The 21,590-nt window shown below is 42.4% G+C and overlaps 1 protein-coding gene across 2 annotated transcripts in view; it reads right to left on the bottom strand.

Annotated features, from left to right (window-relative positions):
• Positions 1 to 13,024, bottom strand: part of LOC115863453 (ubiquitin-conjugating enzyme E2 E2) — a 352,617-nt gene extending 339,593 nt beyond the window's left edge. The window contains exons 1-2 of one of the 2 annotated variants that reach the window (XM_030876330.2): positions 12,874 to 13,024; positions 7,091 to 7,274 (exon numbers count right to left, since the gene is read on the bottom strand). In XM_030876330.2, the coding sequence (XP_030732190.1) occupies positions 7,091 to 7,266 (176 nt within the window). In that variant the 5' untranslated portion in view covers positions 7,267 to 7,274; positions 12,874 to 13,024. Of the gene's footprint in view, positions 1 to 7,090; positions 7,275 to 12,663; positions 12,784 to 12,873 lie in introns of those variants that run through there. The other variant, XM_060298646.2, reaches the window with a different exon arrangement.
• Between the last annotated feature and the right edge of the window lie 8,566 nt (positions 13,025 to 21,590).

Below are 21,590 nucleotides of genomic sequence, written 5' to 3'. Positions count from 1 at the left end.
TAACAAAGACATTTATTCTCAAACAGTTTCATTCTGTGCCTTTTCCAAGACAACCAAAGGAAGCTCAGAATTGGTGCAAATCCCCCAGAAGGACTGCCACCAACCTCCCAAATGAAGCGCATGGTCCAGATGTAATGGTCACTTCTCTAAGCCATGTGACTCAGGGTTGGGGAGGCATTATGAAGTAGAGCAAGCCTAACAAATTTAAAGCCAAAAAAACTACTAATTCTGCTACCCCATTAATTGAGGACTCTTGGGCAAAAAGACTGCTCACACCTGCTCCCTCTCTTTAGGCCTCAATTTTCTCTCCTATAAAATGAAGAGGTTCTAACTAGGACAAATTCCATGACCTCTTATCGTTAGAACATATGATTTCCTTCTAATATGGACTCTGTGATGTGTTTATATGCATTTAAAGTACATATGGTCCAGAATTAAATAAGAGAAATCTCAAAGATCTGATACCCTTTGTAGATTTCACACAAAAATATAAATAAAACAGGCACTTGAAAACAAAATGGGTAAGTCCAGGTTAAAGACAGCAAACTGAGAACACACACATTCACCTCCCACTCCTTCAGGACCCCATGGTAATGGCGGGGGGGAGCAGGTGGAGATACAGAAAATGCAAAAAGGAATAAACAGCAAAGAGAAGGGGGTGGTCACCAAAGGAGGAGAAATTTCAGTGCATTTCTGGAAGACAAAGCAGATGGGTGTAGATCAAACAGGTTGAGATGGTCAAGAGGGGACTGCGGAGTACATAAAGATTAAAAAAGACCTACTATTCGGGGAGCGGGGAGAAAGACAGTCAGAAATCCCAGAAGAGATTACATTTTCTGCCTAAGAAAATCGTAGATCGAACAGGAAGGAAACTCAAACGTAAAATAATTTTAATCATGTAACAGATATTAAGGCATAAAACAGAAAGATTTGACCTGTTTCACCTAAATGCTATGACTCACTGGGGAGCCCTGAGATTGTAACATTGGACTTAGAGGAAATCTAATCCTAACACCGTGTTTGGTGTGGCACTAAATATTTAGGTAAACGTACAGACAGTCTATTGGCCTTTTACTTACAGATAAAGCACAGAAGACAGGTTGTAGTTGCACTACACAATGAAAACGTTACTAACCTTGAAGATGTGAAATTGGGTGTAGCTAATAGAAACCAACAAAAAGTGGATGGGGGGCTGTGAGTAGACGGAAAGAAGAAAAAAGGTACTAATATCCCCATTTTACAAACTAGGGAACCAAGGAATACTGCTGAAATGTGAGGGAATAAGAAATAGTGGCTTAACTATATTATTTAGTTTAGAAAGACAACCAATACTCTTTCTTTTAAATATAACTATCATTAACCGGGAGGAGGGAAAAAAAAAGAAAGCAGGTGAACAAGCTACATCCTCAAATTTCATAGCAAGGAGACAAAAGATATTATTTAAGTTAACAATTCAACAAGCAGGTATATGCATAAGATTTAGGGTTGTGCAGAAAACCAGAAGCAGGACAAACCAGAGACAGCTAAAGGAATGCAACTGGGACAGGGAGAGTGTTTCAACAAAAAACTGTTGCTTTTCATTAAAAATGTCTCTGTGCTGTTTAATCTGTTGCCAGAAACATGAATAACTTTCAAAAAATTTTTCTATTTAAGTACCGTTGATTTACAATATTGTGTTAGTTTCAAGTGTACAGTAAAGTGATTCTGATATATACATATATATATATACGCACATACCTATATGTGTGTGTGTATACACATATATATACTTTCGTTTTTATTCTTTATTTTATTTTATTTTATTTTATTCTGCGGTACGCAGGCCTCTCACTGTTGTGGCCTCTCCCGTTGCGGAGCACAGGTTCCGGACGCACAGGCTCAGCGGCCATGGCTCACGGGCCCAGCCGCTCCGCGGCATGTGGGATCTTCCCGGACCGGGGCACGAACCTGTGTCCCCTGCCTCCGCAGGTGGACTCTCAACCACTGCGCCACCAGGGAAGCCCTATACTTTCGTTTTTAAAATAAGAGGACCAAAAGAACAGGCATTCAAAAGAGTATGCTTAAACTGTCAAAGAAAACTATTTTTAACATAAAAGAACTTCTTTGGGATCTTCAAATAACTCATCTTGCTTTATACTTATACTGTCCCTTTTGGTTTAAAAAATTGATGTCATAATTTTGTCACATTATTCTATAATGGAACTTGAAACCCCTCCAGATATCTATAATTCTAAATCTAATTATTCAATACAAAAAGCAATTTATAAACTTGCAGTTGATAAACCTGACAATTCTGCGCAGGGAGTCAATATACTATAATATATTTGGAGCCACTGCTACCAAAGAATGGCTGTATTTCTCCTGACAGAAAAGATTATACGAAGAATTGCTATTTAAACGGTTGCAAGACGTCCTGCTGTTTTCAATAACAGCAATTCAATTCTATCTCAAAAGTTGTAATCATGGTATGTATTAAGTTTCTCAGTCTTGACACGCGGGGTAAGGAAGGCAGCTATTTCAGGCACTGTCCCTTAGGGTGACGAAAAATGAAAAAGTATCAATAATTCACACTTACCGTGTACCTTTTACATGATGATCTTAGGCTATTAAAAGTGAATTAAATAACTCTCACAGAATTTTCTAAGTATTACCGTTTTATCAGTCCCCATTTAGGATACTAAGGTTAGTAACTGTACACTGGTAAGGTGAAAAGACAAGCAATTATCTTGCTAAGTCAAATAAACAAAAAGACCTCTCCTCTCTCTTATCAGAACTTTTAAGACAAAATCCTTTCTTGAGACATAAATCAACTAGACAATTGCCTAACTCGAATTTCTGTCCGGCAGTGCCACTTCCTTAGTCGTTATGATACAGAAGTCAGTGACTGCACATGGCTACGGAGTCAAGTCAGAAGCAAAATGCAGACTAAATTTCAGCTTGTAAGACTTCACCCAATACCTTAAATGTTCCAGGAATGGTAAGAGTATTGCACGTGACTGTCATCTGCTAAAAAGAAAGGGGAGTGGAGGACGGGGGCCACAATCATGATTCATTCAGGCTTGACTGAAGAAAACGGCACCAAAATGACAAAAATGGAGGCAATATGAAACATTCATTTTAACACCAACATATTGGACTTATGGTTCAGAAAAATGAAGCGGTGTATAGGTACTGACATGTTTAAAAAACAAACATATTTTAGGCTAAAGAAAATTCAGTAACTTACTCAGGGCCAAGCAGGACATGAATATATGACATGAGGATTAGCAAAGGTGTTTGCTTAACAGTTATTATTTTAAAAAACCTTCATCCACTTAGATGACTTTCTATATTCCCCTACCGTCTGCATTCCTCAAAACCTTCCAAAATGAACTCATTCTCAAGAAGAAAACATCATGCAACTAATTACTAAAATTTTTAAAATCTCAAAGTAGTCTCTGAATTAACCCAGAAAACACAGAGCCATTGCAAGCAATAAACCTAGAGTTTACTTCTGAATGGTGATACACACCACGCACCTGTGAATCCAAAAGACCACTGATTCTTAAGACACCCTAAATTAATGATGGTGCACATCAACTGTAAGATGCATCCTGATTTCAGGAACATTAAAAATTTTTAAATGCACATTCAGAATCAAGAAAATACAATAATTATGAAAGATTATCTATAAAGAGTATTACTTCATTCTTATGTGGAAAACAAACTTAGATGAGCCCATATAATAGAAGTTCACATTGGAATACATGTACACTGAAATCAACCTTTCAACCTAACAAAAATGTAGAGTCTAAAGCTAAGTATCATCCCTAGGACAGTATTATATTGTATCCAGTAAAATCACAATGTCCACTCTGAACAAAGGTAGCATGCAATAAATGTGATTTAAAATTCACATTTACAGGGACTTCCCTGGTGGCGCAGTGGTTAAGACTCGGAGCTCCCAATGCAGGGGGCCCGGGTTCCATCCCTGGTCAGGGAACTAGATCCCACATGCATACCGCAACCAAGAGTTCGCATGCCACAACTAAGGAGCCCGTGAGCCGCAACCAAGGAGCCCACCTGCCGAAACTAAGACCCGGTGCAACCAAATAAGTAAATAGATAAATAAATATTTTTTAAAATTCACATTGACAGTACAGTCAATTCAATGAAGAGCTCAAAATAGATGTTTTATTGAATTGACTAGTCCATTTAATGAAATCATCAAAATTTGTTACTTCAGGTATAGTCCAACTACAAATAAGACAAATATATATATACAAAACAAATATAATTAGAGGTATAGCAAATATACCAACAGTGATACAGACGTTATCGAGAGAACAGACCATGATAAGAGCATGCCAATTTTTTAAGAAACAAATTCAAGCCAAAGAGGAGCAAAAATGCATCAAAGAAGTAACTAAAATCTCCCTCTTAACTCTGAAGAAGACAGAAATTAATTTTTACCATAGTTTAAATAAAATTCCCAGGAATTCCCTGGCGGTCCAGTGGTTAGGATTCTGCACTTTCACTGCTGGGGCCCAGGTTCTATCGCTGGTCAGGGAACTAAGATCCCACAAGCCGTGGAGCATGGCCAAATAAGTAAATAAATAAATTTCCCATTTAATATTTTCTGTATCCAACATTACTTTTCTGTAATACCTGAAAACTGAAATTTTTTTTCAAGAAAACATGTTTCTACACCTAATTATTAATTCTACAATTATAGCACATTTTATGCAATTGAACATCTATGTGCAAAGTACTTTTCTTGAGTTACTATAAAAATCTGAGTTTTTCTAGTTTAACAAACAGCGTTAAGTCCTCAGAGTTTAACATATACCTCATTTTCCTAAAGTTTATCAAATGGACTTGGAGAAATATCACTGTAGACTTTAACTGGCTGTGAGGACGGGACCGTTATTATCCCCATTTCACAGAAGATAAAGCTGAGGTCTAGAAATGTTAAACTATGCATCTAATATCACAGAGAGACTAAATGCCAGAACCTAGAATCAAACCCGGATCCAGATGATTAACTCTGGCTCACAAAAGGACACTATTTGGAAAAGACATCTCATCTGAATAAAAATCATTTATCAATAACAACAAGTTAGAATTTTATTTTGAAACTGCCTCTAACTTGGATCTTCTGAACACATTAGTACCAGGACTCTAATCTCCACAGAAGATCCAACTCTTACAACAAACTCAAGATCTAAGGCAGCCAGTAAAAAACTATCGTGACCCTATTACATTAGGCACTGTGGTGAATTAAAGATGTTAAGTCCCTGCGCTCATGAGTCCCAATGTTTTCCTCAGTTGTTAGAACTTAAGCAGAGACGGTGGGGGGAACAAAATTAACTTCACTATCAACTAAATTGGGGAAAAGGAAAAGGGAAGAATTAAGTTTTTTGTGTTGGGTTTTTTGGGGGGTTTTTTGCTTAAAAAATTAGCAGTGAAGCAGCATTTTTTTATTTAAAACAAATAGTAAATGACTAAGTCACTTCAGACACTGTCCCGTAAACCACCCAGAGACCGTCTAGAGGAAGGTCATCAATCACAGTTTGAAAACCACAGATTCACAAGAATATATCTGTCAATGGAGGGATTTTTTTTCAGCCAGGAAGCAACTCAAAAGACCCTTCTTACTCTCAGCAGTGCAGTAATACCAATTGCTATTATGAGCCAATCAGACACTGACTGATTAGTGTTTCTCCATTTACATGGGCCACAATCTGTACTTGAGTACCTCCTACCCACCCACACCCACCTCCTTTCCTTCATCTAAACGCCCTATTTTCTCCATCCCCACCTTCCTCATCCGCTCTAACTCCACCCGCACTTCTCCACAGCAGGGCATTTTGTGTTACCACCAGGTCCACCAGCTGAGGCCTCCTGGATTTGTGGTGTGACAGCAGAAACAAACTGAACCCTTTCCCCATGCTGGCATATTCGCGTATAGAGGCTCGAAGGTTTAAAGTTCAAGGCTACCTGACTGTCACATAGCTCTTTCAACAGAGGTCAGGGATCAGCAGCACACGTCTGGAAAAGGGAAACTGAGTACCCTAGTCCCTTGGAGCAGGCAGCTCACCGCGTACCATCACGCCAACACCTCTCCCTAGAAAGTCACGTCCTGCCAGGGGCCTGAGAAGGTTCTTCCCAATCCTGTGGACTGACTAGGCCAGAGAGAAACAAGGTCCACTAGCCTACATGGTTTATAATCTTTGGGATGGGTTCCCCCTAATTCATACTACCGAGTAAAGTATAAAGCTACCATTCAACATTCAGACATTCCACTATGCCTAAAATTTAGACTGCTTTTCTTTACACTTCCTATTTGATATAAAAAAGGTATTAAAACAAGAACAGTACATCACAGGACCAGGCAAGATTCTACTAAATTCAATTCACCTTTAAATTATTTACCAAGAGATATTCTGTAACGTAACAATATTAGAGCAGATTTGCCTGCTGAGTCCAATGACATGCCAATCATCATAAGCAATTGATGTGGCAATAGGGAATCACTCAAATATCTTCCTTCCAGATCTAGCTATTCTCTGGAGAAAAAGAAAATCTGTATCGAGACTGAACCACTGCCTAATATGATGAAACCAAGATGCATTTGTTACTAAACTCCTGCATTTCTCACTTTACTAACAGGGAGGAGCAGGAAATACAGTACCATCCAATAACTATTTCAGTGGACACCCACTCTTTATTCTCTGCTACTGAACAGAATAAAATATTAATGGTCAAGGAACCATAAATCAAATCATCACACTTTTACATGCATTTTCCTATACATACTCACCTAACAATACATAAACACACACACATGCACACACACGTGCGCGCACACACACACACACTATGTATATGTACTTTATAAATTTGCCACGCTGTTTAACTGACTTTAAATACCAAAAAGTTCATATTGCATACAGTTAAAACCATGAAAAAGAAGTAATCTTGAAGAAGAAAGAAAAGTCCATGAACTTCATGGTCCACATCCCAGATAAATGACTAAATGCAAGAGAAAGATAGAACTTAAGATGATAAACTGATACGAAAACCAAAGAGGTTACAATAATTGAGGTACCTTTTAGCACTAGTTGACAATTTAGCAGCTGTTTTGCTGGATATTTTTCCCTCCTTTTTCTTGGGCTGAACTTGCTCTCTTTCTGGCTCTTGCTGGACACTTTCACGTTGGTCTCCATCAGAACTTCCTCCACTAGTGCTTGGACTGTCATCAACTCTTTGTGCCTCAGTGGACATTTTAGATCCTGGATTAGAGAGTTAAAAATCATTTATTCAGTTGTGGGAGGACTGCAGTAAGGTACCTCAAGAAGAGATAGACAGTGAATCTTAGAGGAACCAAGGAAAGCTCACTATAAAATGAATGACTTGGTCACTTTACAAAACAGCTTTGGGAGTTGCCAAAACTTTTCTTTCATCCATTCAAAGTGTACTGAGGAGGGAAATGAAAACATACAAAATATATACACAAAATGCTCACAGCAACATTATTCATAGAACCAAAAAGAGGAAACAACTCAAATGTCCACTAACTGACGAACAGATAAACCAAGTGTGGTATATCCAAACGATGGACTATTACTCAGCCACATAAAGGAATGAAGTATAGTATCTACATGTTACAACATGGATGAACTTTGAAGACATTATGCTAAGTGAAAGAAGCCAGTCACAAAGGACCTCTAACTGCATGATTCCATTTATATGAAACGTCCAGAATAGGTAAATCCACAAAGACAGAAAAGTCAGTAAGCGACTGCCAGGGGCTGGGAGTGAGGGAAGAATGGGAAAGGGCTGCTAACAGGTGCAAAGTTTCCCTTTGGGGTGATGAAATGTTCTTAAATTAGATAATGGTGATGTTGTACAACTCTAAATATTCTAAAAACCACTGAGTTACACATTTTCAAAGAGTGAATTTTACAGTATGTGAATTACACGGCAATAAATCTGTTAGCCAAAAAAACCTGAGGCCCTACTGCCCACAGGCACTCTGCTAGGCCCTTTGGTCCCACAAGCATGAGAAATCTGATCCAGTGGGTAAGCCAACTTGCTAAGGGCTGTAACAGAGGTTAGTAAAAACAGCCGCAAGAACAGAGGAATGGGGCACACTTTCGCACCAATATCACGTGAATACATCCTCCGGGCTGGGCTAAGGTTAAAATCCTCTAAACCAGTCAATTGTTTGAAGTAACCTTTGTGATAACAGAAGAACACAGAGGCCTCCATGACTCTAGATAAAAACTGAGCCGTATCACAGTGCCAGCGCCGATCCAACAATATACCAAGCAACCACGTTTCACAGGAGATGAAGGCTTTATGGAAACAATGAAGGGTTCTTCCCCCCCCCCCCCGCCAAGTCTGGATGAAATATCCCTCAAGGCTTTCAAATTCCCTGTGCCCTGAGTGCATGCTCCACAAGAACTCTGATTACCAACTCAATTTCCTCAATACCTTGGTACACAGGTACTGTAAGTTGTTATAACCTAGATAACACAAAAAAAGTGCCAGTCCTCTTCACAACTGTCATTCTATCATAATCAATTTCTGAGTTTGAGCACCATGAATACATCCCTTGTGACCCGGCTAGGTTAGAGTTTACTGACAAGTCCAAACCCAAACTGACAAAACCCACACCCAGACTCTCAACGATGTTACTGTCACCTCATAACCACCTGAGATGGTGCAGCTACCTTCTGAGGTACCTCTTCCTTAAAAAACAAAACTACCTTTAAGAAGTGACATTAGGGGCTTCCCTGGTGGCGCAGTGGTTGAGAGTCCGCCTGCCGATGCAGCGGACACGGGTTCGAGCCCTGGTCTGGGAAGATCCCACATGCCGCGGAGCAACTAAGCCCATGCGCCACAACTACTGAGCCTGCGCTGTAGAGCCCGTGAGCCACAACTACTGAGCCTGCGCGTCTGGAGCTTGTGCTCCGCAACAAGAGAGGCCACGACAGTGAGAGGCCCGCGCACCACGATGAAGAGTGGCCCCCGCTCGCCGCAACTAGAGAAAGCCCTCACACAGAAACGAAGACCCAACACAGCCAAATTAATTAATTAATTAATTTTTTAAAAAAAGAAGTGACATTAACAACACAAAATATACCTTTAAGAATCACAGATAAATGGGACAAATTCCTTTTGAAAAAGATACTATGTTACTCTCAACCAAATCAGGACTTGAAATAAAACTGTATTTGATAGATCGAGAATAAGAATCAATACGTAAAAGAAGGACACCTCAAATAAAGCACTGTTTTTTATTACTATAATCGGTCCAAATGTATAGCTAGCTGACAATGATTAAAACTCATCATCACCAAAGATTTAACTTGTAGCTTGCTCTAAATCAAAGTGATTTCCTAATACAGACCTTTAAGTGGTTGAAATTCGTATGGTAACACAAACCAAAAAGCACTGCAAGAGAACGGAGGAATCAGGAAGTACAGGGGGTGAAGAGTCAACAGAAATTCCTGAACGTCTTCAATAAGACAACACGCAAACACAGCACCACCACCCTCTCACCCTCAACAGCCCCCTCCTCCATGCAGCTCTGAAACACACAGGGAACCCTGACTGCTTTTCTCTCTACCCTGTAAATGGAGAGCATGAGTCTCCACTGCCGCGACATCTTTTATGAGCACTAAAGTCACTTAATAGAATCCTGAAACACACAGGGAACCCTGACTGCTTTTCTCTCTACCCTGTAAATGGAGAGCATGAGTCTCCACTGCCGTGACATCTTTTATGAGCACTGAAGTCACTTAATAGAATCCTGAAATTTTATATCAGTATGTTTCACATCTAGCTCTAACCGTCCTAACGTATTTCTTGCTTTTTTTTCCTTTCATTGCTATTTCACTTAAATTCTCACCCTTGGATTTAACACTGATTTCTTTTTTCAGCTTACTTCTTTCAGTAAAAAAAATATATCAGAAGTTGAAAACCTTATAAGTATGTATATAAGAGCATGTTAGATAGAGCAGATGTGCATGCGAGTAAGAAAGAGAAGAATTCTCAGAGAAAGGCCCTCAGACACAGCAAAATGCTGCTGGCAATATTTTGAGATATGTGAAATGAGTGAGAAATTATTTTATACGTCTTAAACCAGAAGCAATCCATTATATGACAAACATATGGAAACCTAAGTAAAATTCTTTTTTACTGAAACTCCAGCTTCAGTTTAATAAACTATGCCTAGAAATTCAGTTGTATATTACATTAGTTATAAAGCTACACGTTCATCTTAATAATTTTATTTATGTGTAACTACATAATATCTAATAATGCCACAAGTATATATAATTACTTAAAAGACTACTCAATGATATAATCTGGGCCATAATCTGAAACCCAAATTTCAGAAACTGCTCCAGAATATCAGAAGACTAAAATTAGTCTCACTAGAGAACTATTAGAATACCCAAATAGATGTATAATTTCTACAGTTTCACAATAAGGAAAAAAGATTATTTCCACTTTGGACCTAAGATACCTTATTTTGTCCAAATCTTAACCTACAGATGATAAATTTGCTCAAGGCCACGAATAACCACTATAGAAACTTGTAGAAACAAAGTTTTCATATCTTTTTCAAATATCAAGAGTAAGGGGAAATTCTGTGGCTGTTGGTTTTTGAATGCCTGCTTACGCAAAAAGTATGGGGAAAAACTAAGTGACAACTAATCTTTATGAAGAAAAAACTGTCTATAAGCATTTTAATTAGTTACAAGACTGGTGTTTTGTCTCTCTAAAGTACAAATGAATGAAACTTCCTGAATTAAAACTCTCTAAATGTTATCTTCTAAATCAGCGCTTTAAAATCATCTATTAACATTAATTCCTAAATAGCTAATTTGATCCAATTATCTAGAGTGAAGATGAACTTGAATCCCGCCGTTATAAACATAGAGCTACTCTTCCATGATAGTTTCAAAGATATTAAGATACTTAAATTTTTGCCTTGTACTCAAAGTAAAACTTGGCTTCTAAACATAAAATAGTAAAGTAGAACTTTCCTCAAATGCGGGTTATATTAAGAGTTTAGATATCGTTCTTTCTTCAACACACAAATTACCTAAACCTGTATTAGCAATGTACTCCATATTGTAAATTACAGTCTTGGAAATTAGCAACATCCAAAATGAAACTCACATGTTCCATAAAAATGAAATGATTTGGTTATAAATATTACTGATAACGTAAAAACAACCATAGTCACTCCATAAATCCGGATTACTGTCCAGATAAGCCTTATAAGTGTACCTCATCGTATAAAACTGCAAAAGCAAATGTTCCTTTGAGCTTTTACAACAGGAAAACGCGTAATTCTGTCATCTGATTTCTTGCTATTTGTCTTCCCACTCACGTTTCCAAACTTTTCTAAAATGTAAAATAATTTATATTATATGCAGAATATCGAGCAATAGCCAGCTTTGCACTTAACTGCAGAGATATTTATGCACGAAATAATCGTGGAACACCAAAGTTTTGAGGAAAAGGTGCTATGTCCTGGAGGGGACCACCTTTCTATAATGGGCTATGACATTATATGAAAACCCTCCGTCATTGGCATCAGCCCACATACAAAACTCTAAACAGCCAAGGAGCATCCAAACTGAGTAAACACAAATATTTAGATTCCCAAGGTCCAGACTGAATTACCACCTATTCAGAAACATACATTTTTTGGAATCAGGGATTTTAAAGCAACAACAACAACAACAAAAAAAAAACTAAGAAGAACTTAATATCTTTCTGAAAGGCGAGATACTCTTAAGGTAAACCCTAGCATTTCCTTTTGTACTCTTAAACAGAAATATTTGAGTAGACGCTCAAGAATACAGAAGGCAAAACGATGAATCTTGAAGACATGCAAATAGGTCTAACAGCCACCGAGCACAGGATGAGGTCTTTCTAAAGCGGCCTTAATTTCCTTAAGGGAAGATGGATTGGACATTTCTGGTCGGTCGTGGGAAAAAAAACACAAGAAGCTACGCTTTATCTTCATTAGAAATGGTAAAGGGCAAAAGGATCAAAACACTAAGAGAGAAGAGAGAGGGAGGGGGGAGAAGAAGGGGAGGGCGGGGGGAGAATCCAGTTTCGAACCAGGCCAGTGGGAGCTGCAGAGAAGAGGTTGGAGAAAAATGGGCTTGGGCTCCAAACTGTGACAAGCGCTGGGCTTCACAAAAGACCAGGACGACACACACTCCACACCAGGGCAAACACAAACACACCCCACCGGGTCTCCAGGCGGGCCCCGGGGGGGGCCAGACCCTGCACTCGCCCGGAGAGACACCATGTGCTGCAATTATGCAATTAGTGAAAATAGCAGAAGACCGAGCCGGGCACTTTCCACCGTGACATTTATCCTGTACTTTTGCAAAGACTTAGTTCCAGGATGCGGCTGGAGAGGGATGGGGAACCGAGAACGGAAGGGGGTAGAGGATGGGCAGGGAGGGAAGAGGCAGGAGGAGGGGTGGATGGGGAGGAGGGGGAGGGGTGGAAAGGGCGAGAAACCGGGGCAGGAGGCTCGCGGGAGGGGGCGCGGGGACGGGGGCACGCGGGGCGCGGGGAGGGAACCGGGTCGCGAGCGGCGCCGAGGGGAGCGGGGGGTCGGGGCGGGGGCCCAACGGGTACCTGAGGGAGGGGCGTCCGCGCAGGTCGCGAGCTCGAGCCCCAGCCCGGGGAGAGGAGTCAGCGGAGGCGCGGGGGAAAGGGGCGCGGAGGAGGCCCCGGTGACGGGATGTCCCCTCGGACCGTCCGGTCACCGAACCCGGACCCGCGCACCGCGCACCGGACCGCCCGGCCACGCCTGTCCCCGCCGCGCCCGCGCCCGCCCGGACTCACCCCCGGCGCCGCCGCCGCCGCCGCCCCGGCCGTTCCAGCTCCGGCTCCCGAGGCTGCTGCCCGCGGCTGTCGCTGTGGCCGCCCCTGAGTCCTGAAAAGTGGAGCCACCGCCTCCGTGAGCCGCCGCCGCCCGGCCGTCCGCGCGCGCGCCCGCGACTGCGCGTGCCCGCGTGCCCGCCCGGGAGAGACCGCGAGAGCGCGAGTCCCACGTCGGCCCGCCGCGCCGCGCGCCTCCCTGCCCCCTCCCCGCTCCGCCCCTCCTCCGCGGGCGCGCGGCCGCGAGGGGGCGGCGGCGGGCGAGCGCACGGCGGGGCCCCGCGGCCGGGCGAGAAGGCTGGAAGGCGGCGCGGAAAAGTGAAGTGACAGCCGGGTCCCGGGAGCGGGCAGCGGCGGGAGTGGGCGAGGGGCGTCCCATGGAGAAGGAGCGGCCGGGACCGGGAGCGGGGTGGGTGGGGGGAAACAGAGGCTGCCGGGCGGGCCGGAGGGAGGGGACGCGGGGACCTTGACGGGCACGCGCGTTAAAGGCAAACACTGGCCGGGGGTGGGGGGGGAGGGGGGGTTGCCCTAAGGCGAAGCAGGGGCGGCGTGTTACCCCCGGCCACCGCGGCCCTGGCTTCACACTGGCCTCGAAGCTTTCTCGAAGTGGCTACTGAACTGACCCTGTTGACACACTAACCGCAACTCGGACGCGTGGTGTCCACGTGCACCCAGGATGGAAAACTTCGCTATGGCCTGGAAAGTTCGCCTAGGCTAAGCCAGCCTCTAAACCTGACATTGCAGCACGAGGGTCCTTCTGCCTTCAGGGCCCAGAATGTGGGAGCCAAGAGCTTCCAACCATTCATCCCCGGTATACTGGGGAGAGAGTGCGGCACGCGGGGGTGGGGGTGGGGGGTGGGGGTGGGGGGTGGAGCACTCCCAGAGCGAGTGGGATGCTGCCCTAAGGTCCACTTGAAGGGTTATGAGAACAGGAGCAGTGCTGTGGGCGACCCGAGGAAACATTAGGTCCCCCTATCATCTTCACCCCAGATAACCATTAAAAAAAGAAAAACCTATGTCTGCTATGCTAAGTCGGCTTCCACAAAATTTCCCCCACCTCTGCAACTCAAGCAGCCATGAGACCCCAGAGGACAGGAGAAAGTCGAGATCTGTACATATGTCTAGAACTGAACGTCTTTTATCAAATGCCTTCTTCAAGAATTGACTATTACCTTTGTAACATCTCTGAAAATTGCTTCTAGGCTCCATGAATCACCACTGAGCAAAACGTGGGTTTGCTCTGTGTATCAGTCAAGGACATCAACAGGCCCTGTTACCCTTAAGCTCTAAAATATGTACTGGAGGGTTAGAAATTACCATATCCTGGGCTTATCGTTGATTATACAGCCACCTCTCTCTCACACATGGTGCAATATATTAGTAGGTAAAGATGACGTAAAATGCATCGTATTTTTTTAATACTTAGAATATGACCAAGTTAAAGTATTTCATAGACTGCCTTAAATGTCTACATAACTTATTTTACCTCATGAAATCCGTGTGTATTAATATTCTCATTGTATTGACTGTGTTTCAGTATGTTTTGCAACTGTCTGGTGAGGATAGATGACAGAATCCCCATTTCCTAGGTTTCTGTGCTTTTCTCCAAATAAACTACTCTTTTGTATACTCTTAGGTGTATATCCTGTTGGTTTCTGTTTGTTCACAATGACTATTTTGTAATAAAGTACTCTTCTGTTACAGAAAGTTATCCAGGTTGACTTTTTCAGTCCTGGTCATTGGCAGCTGGGGGCCAGGGATGCAGAAATGGCAACTTCTAACTTTATGAAAGGACTGGAAAAGGCTTCACTGCTCAAATGCTGAAACCGTAGTTGCTACAGGACTTCATTTATCTGTAGGTGTTTTAACTGCTATATACTCTTCACTGAGTTTAAGAAGGGCATCATAATACAAATCACATTTGTCGAGTACCAGGCACTGTCTAGGTGGTTGGGATATGACATCTCCTCTCAGAGCTTTTCTATCATTGACTCGTTGTTTTACACACTACATCCAATTCCTCAGCAAATTCTGTTAACTCTGCTTTCGAAAATATATCCTGAAAGTAGCCATTTCTTCCCATCTCCCTCCCCACAGCTAATTCCCTGGTCCAAGCCACCATCATCTCTCAGCAACAGCCTCTTACCTGATCTTTCTAATTCCCCTATCCACTTCCCCACACACCCCAGCCCCCATCCTACACACAACATAGGTTGAATATGTGATCCTTTACAACATAGGTTAGAATAGGTCTCTCCTCTTTTCAAAACCTCAGGTGGCTTCTTATCCTAGAACCACAGCCAGAGACCTTACAAAGGCTACATGCCACTACAGGATTTGACTGCCACCCCAGGCAGGACCCCTCTGAGCTCACGTTGTATGACTTCCCCCTCTTTTCTCCCTCCAGCTGCACTGGTCTCCTTGCTAGTGTGGAACGCACCAAACATTTCTCAACCAACAGTTTCCTATCTCTGTAACATGCTTCCCTCCCCCAGCGCCTCCTATCTCCCTTCTCTGCTTTATTTTTCTTCATGAGCATCATAAGAAATCGGAAATAACATACTTTTTACTTATTTATTTTAGTCCTCCCCTTCTCCTCTGCTCCTCTGTCCCTCTCCCCTCTACATATAAGTACTTTGGAAAGAAGGATTTCGTTGGCTGGGGTTCATTGCTATATATATATTCAATAAATACTAGTTGAGTGAATGAAATTGCCCTCTTTCAGTTGCTGGCATGATAGACATTATTCTAATTTCTTCAATAACAACATTAGCATTTAGCGTGTTCTTAATTTGTGCCAGGCAAAATGCTAGCACTTTACATATACTAGCTCAGAAACACCCCATAAGGTTGGTTTCATTCAGTCACTTCCACTTGAAAGATGAGAACACTGAAGAGAAGGGGAATGAAATCACTTGCCCACAACCACACAGCACATCTGGGATCTGGAATCAGCAGTTTGGCTCTAGAGTCTGTGAATGTCAGGACACTCCAGCATGAGTCCAGTGTTAAAAAAAAATAGATTTTACTTGATTTTCTCAGTTTCTCTCCCCTGAGACTTAAACTTGGTCTCCAAAACAAATAGCTCACCTTCCTTCGATTTCCTGCTCTGGTCCATCAATGCATCATCGTGAACTCCCTCCCTCCTCTCCTACACTTCTTCTTTCTAGGCTTTAATATAGAGCCTACCTTTTACCCCCTAGAATTGGCAAATGGGAGTGTTTTTGTAGGTCTCTTCTTATAACTTTCGTTACTGCCAGCTTTGTGAGTAGCTAGAGTCACCATTAGTTTTCTAGTTTGACTAGAAAGGTGATGAAAAAGACCTCTCTGGGGATAACTGGGCTGGATTTCAGCAAAACACATCACCCTGGTAGAGCTGCTCCTTGGTTACGCAACTTCTATTCTCATTAGGCACCCAATGATCAGGGGTTGTTAAACATTTGGATTGTACCCCTTGGAGGAAATATCAAAATATCATTATTAGTCTGTTTACCAAACTAATAATGGATCCTGAGAGAATGGGATAAAAGTCAATAATCTTTTGCTTACGGCCTCGTTTGAAAGGGGCTATAGGCACCCTGTGGTCCCTCTGAATGTCTTGGATATTTAAGAACCCTGTGGGAAAATTGAAGCCCCATTAGAGCTGAAACCCAAAGACCCCACTACCTAGTATAGCACCAACACAGAGGCATGCATTGGGTGTTTAACAAATGCTTGTTGCCCAGATGAATAAATGAATTAATTCTTAACAGAGAATGGAAGGGGTTGAGGACAAATTGTCCTGACTTTCCCACTTGGGCCACCATGTACAGTTGTGTATGTTGCACACTGCAAAACATCAGATGGCACCATTCACATAAATGAAGATGCAAACACAGAAGTCTGGCTGTTCCTCCCACCCCAGCCCCGGCCCAAGAATGGTAGTCAATCTCAAAGACGGCCCCAATGATGCCTGCCTCCTGGTATTCACACCCTGGTGTAGTCACTTCCCACATCCTACTAAGGTTGGTTGGTATTCCACTGAGATGGGATAGTACATCACTACTGAGATTATAAAAGACATTAGTGCTTCCATCTTGGTCCTCTCTGTCCCTCTGTCTCTCTCTCTCTTTTGTCACTCACTTTGGGAGAAGGTGGCTGCCATAAGGTGAGTGGCCCTATGGAGACACCCATCTGACTACAAACTGAGGTCTCCCCCTGATACCCACATGAGTGACCTAGAGTCCTTCCACCTTAGCTGAGCCTTCAGATGATGCCACCCCACTGGACACCTGCAGTGCAACCTCATGAAAGACCCTGAGCTGGAAACACCCAGCTAAGCCAGTCTTGAACCTTGAGATAATCAACGGTTTCAGGCACTAAGTTTTGAGGGTCATTTGCTGTACATCAATAGGTAGTAGAGACTCACTTGAGTCTGCTACTTTTTCTTGCAAATATTCTCCCCGTCAGTCACAGCAGTGTGCCTCCCAATATCCTACACTGTTTAAAAGCCCCTACTTTGCTCTGAGCAACTCAAGGGCAGAGACCAAGGATTATTTATCTCTGTGTCTACACTTTAGGATAAAGAGTAGGCACCCCATAAGGGCTGGTCAAATCAAGGAATATACCTGCTATTCAACTGCCATTTCCTCAATTTATGGAACTTTGGGAGGTAGGTTTCTTAGTGTGCTATGTCTTTTATTTCAACAATCATTTCAAAGAATACACGAGCTCTTTACTATGACTTAGAAGTTCAGAAGTATATTAACGAATATTTTCCAGAGCTTTATGAACATTCTGGCCCTCTCAGCAGATCCCATTAAGAAAAATTATGGGGCTTCCCTGGTGGCGCAGAGGTTGAGAGTCCACCTGCCGATGCAGGGGACACAGGTTCGTGCCCCGGTCCGGGAAGATCCCACATGCCGCCGAGCGGCTGGGTCCGTGAGCCATGGCCGCTGAGCCTGCGCGTCCGGAGCCCGTGCTCCACAACAGGAGAGGCCACAACAGTGAGAGGCCCGCGTACCGCAAAAAAAAAAAAATTATGAAATCTCCTTATATGTGACCAAAATGAAGAAGATGCTATTTGCTCTCTTTATCTTATTGCTTTTTTCCCTGTACAGTCACCTTAGTACTACTTCTATGTTTGGAAGTGCACAATTTTTTAATAACAGCTTTATTAAGATATAATTCACTGAGTATACAAGTCACCAATTTAAAATGCATAATTCCATGGTTTTCAGTATATTCACAGGAGGGCACAAGTTTTATGAATGGAGAAGAATAAAGATTCTTCTGCTCTCTTTCACTTGCTGTCTATTCTATTTTTCTATTGACCAGGGCTTACTATGAGGACCCCATAGGTAAGCTATGTCTTTGGGCTCTCTGGGATTAATATTCAAACCAGGGTCAAACAAAAAGTTACCATCATCAGAAAAGCCAGGGCCCCCAGTTGATGATTTATCTTACCAGCCTGGCTCTGTTCAGGCTGTGTCCTAGAACAATGGCACCATCACCCATCCAATCCCCTGTGTGAGCTGAGTTTTCAGGGAAGCAGACCTCAGGATGAAGTTAGAAGTGCAAGAAATTTATTTATTTATCTATGAAAAAAAAAGGGAAAAGGGAGCAGAAGTAGGCAGGGAAATCCTTCAGGCTACAAGGCAGGGTTGACACCTGCGAAAGGAGAGGGGGAAGGAAGGAGGTTTGGGGCAGGAAGAGCCTTGGACTGACTCTGAGGAAGTCTCACCTAGTCTAACAAAAAGCTCCAGTGCAAAGATCGTCCATAAAGCGGTCCCACCTTTGGCAGACATTACCAGGTCCTAGTGCTTCCATCACACTTGGTCCTTTGCAGAGACTGCCCAGGAAGAGCATGTCCTCGGTTCAAAAGGTGAGATGAGTCTTGAAGGCACAGCTGTAAGCTGTCAGCTAACTGAACTCCCCGCATCACATAAGCAAGTTCTTGCTTGAAGAGTGACCCAAACCATGCATCTCCATAGATGTGCACTCCCCTTGCCTCTTGGTCATCAGAACTCCACATTCGTGAATATCATTTGACACTAGACTTCTATTTGTCCATCTGCCTTGGATTTGCTAACTTGCATGGCCTCCTTCACTCAAGTTATTGCTCACCATCTCCACCTAGGTTATAAACTCTGTTCCTTTGATCATAGCTGATATCTTGCCCCCAATTCTTCCATTTGCATTTGCTTAATAGTTGATTTGTTCAATCCCATGCTGTGCTCAACTTTCCTTAGACTGGCCTCAGCAAATCAGAACAAACGCCCAAGTTCTTTGGTAGTTTAAAGACAGAGCGAGTAGAGTATTAGCTTTCTCATTAATTCCTTTCATTTCTCTCCCTTTTAAAGGTAAGAGAAAGGGGCCCAGCGAAGGACACTCTGAAGAATATATAAGAATTCAAAAAGTTGGCTTCTTTTCCCCTTCTGGCACTTGTAAGGAAGGTTCACTTGGCAGAGATAAATAGAGTTCTCTCTGCTTTTTTCAAAGTGAAGGGCAGACATCCACTCTCTCCACCATCTATAGCTTTTCCAGGGAAGTTCAAAACATGCTGCGTCTTAACCCACAAGTTCAAACAAGTGTGTGCATAAGTATCTTTATATGTAAAGTACATATACAAGTTAGTCTTAATTGGACTCTCAAAATGTATAATTAGCATTGAATGAGTAATAAAAGTTGCTTTGCAAATACTATCAGCAAGCCACTGAATATATTTTTTTCCTGATATATAGACTAGAATTTCAGCAGTGAAATCTTATGGAGGACGACCAATCACATTGAAACTGCTAGATTACATGAGTACTTCTTTAAGTCCCACTACTTCGTAGTATAAATATCATACTGAAAAATTTTAAGTTCACTTACAAAGGTGAGGGGAAGGGATAAATTAGGAGTTTGGGATTAACATACACACACTACTATATATAAAATAGATAATCAACAAGGACCTACTGTATAGCACAGGGAATTCTACTCAGTCCTCTGTAATAACCTATATGGGAAAAGAATCTGAAAAAGAATAGATACATGTATATGTGTAACTGATTCACTTTGCTGTACACCCGAAACTAACACAACATTGTAAATCAAACATACTCTAAGATTATAAAAGACATTAGGGCTTCCATCTTGGTCCTCTCTTTCCCTCTTGTTTTTTGTTTTTTTTTTTTTTTTTTTTCTGTTTTTTTGCGGTACATGGGTCTCTCACTGTTGTGGCCCCTCCCGTTGCGGAGCACAGGCTCCGGACGCGCAGGCTCAGCGGCCATGGCTCACGGGCCCAGCCGCTCCGCGGCATGTGGGATCCTCCCGGACCGGGGCACGAATCCGTGTCCCCTGTACCGGCAGGCGGACTCTCAACCACTGCGCCACCTGGGAAGCCCCTCTCTGTCCCTCTTGACTGTTCCTCCCTTGTCTCTGCATCCCCTCCCTTCCCTGATTAGCAACTGTTTGAATTTGCCCTTTGGGACTCAGGGAAGGTCATGGAGGCTAGAGTCTGTTCCCTACAAACAAGAAATGGGGGACAGAGAGGCTTTTGTACCCAGAAGACCCACAGGGTCCTGCTTGGTTTCAGCGGTGGGAAGGATTTTGCAGGATGTCTAATCCAACCACTACCTTATGTAGAATTCTTTCAAAATAACTTGCTTGAATGTCTCCAAGGATGGGACCACCTACCTCCCCTGATAGCCAATCCCATCCTTGGACAGTTTTGACTCTCTTCACCCCTCAGTTGCTTCCCAATCCCTTTCTCATTCTGCCGTTGGGACTACAGAGTTATGTTAACAGCTCTTCTGCAAGAAAGCTCTTTCATTATTTAAAACTGGCTAACATGCCCCATGAGTTGTCTTCTCCTCAAGGAAACATCCACCTTTTCTCCATTTGTTCATCATGTGACACAGGTTTGTGTTCCTGGACCATTTAAGTCACCCTCTTCCGAACACACTCTAAATTGCCTATGTGTCTATAAAAACATGTGGTCAGGAACTGAGCCCAGTATTCCAGGAGGAGTAGTCAGCTTAGCTGAGAGCAGAAGGAAGATATTTGTCATGTGCTATTTCCATCCCAGGAATCTCTGATTCCAAACTCCTACATGTAATGTAAATCCTTATGATACTTGAGGATATTGCTTTTTCAACTAAACACTAGAGTAGGGTCAAAAGAATTTAAAAAAAAAATTTTAGGGAGACCCACAGCCCAGAAAACAATGTTGGCATATCAGTTCAGTACATTCTAAATCTTTCTCTCTCCAATCAGCGTGCACCCACTACTCATCAGGACTATAGAAAATAAGGTTGTCAGCCTTAAAGAATAGTGATAAATTTACCTCTTTCAGAAACTCTTGCTTGGTTCTCTTAGAAATGTGTATTTAGGGGAGGGGTAAATTAAGAGATTGGGATTGACATATACACACTACTATATATAAAATAGATAACGAATAAGGGCCTACTGTATAGCACAGGGAACTCTACTCAATACTCTGTAATAACCTATATGGGAAAAGAATCTTAAAAAGAGTGGATAGATGTGTATGTATAACTGATTCACTTTACTGTACAGCAGAAACTAACACAACATTGTAAATCAACTATACTCCAATAAAAAAATTTTTAAATAAATAAAATATTTTTTTAAAAAAGAAATGTGTATTTAGGAGGAAAAATAAGGGGACTGTTGTCAGGTCAGAGTTGTGTACT

Source organism: Globicephala melas, chromosome 4, assembly GCF_963455315.2.
Source record: "Globicephala melas chromosome 4, mGloMel1.2, whole genome shotgun sequence".
Classification (NCBI taxonomy): domain Eukaryota; kingdom Metazoa; phylum Chordata; class Mammalia; order Artiodactyla; family Delphinidae; genus Globicephala; species Globicephala melas.
Note: the sequence above shows the minus strand (reverse complement) of the source record. Positions and strands in the feature narration are given on the sequence as shown.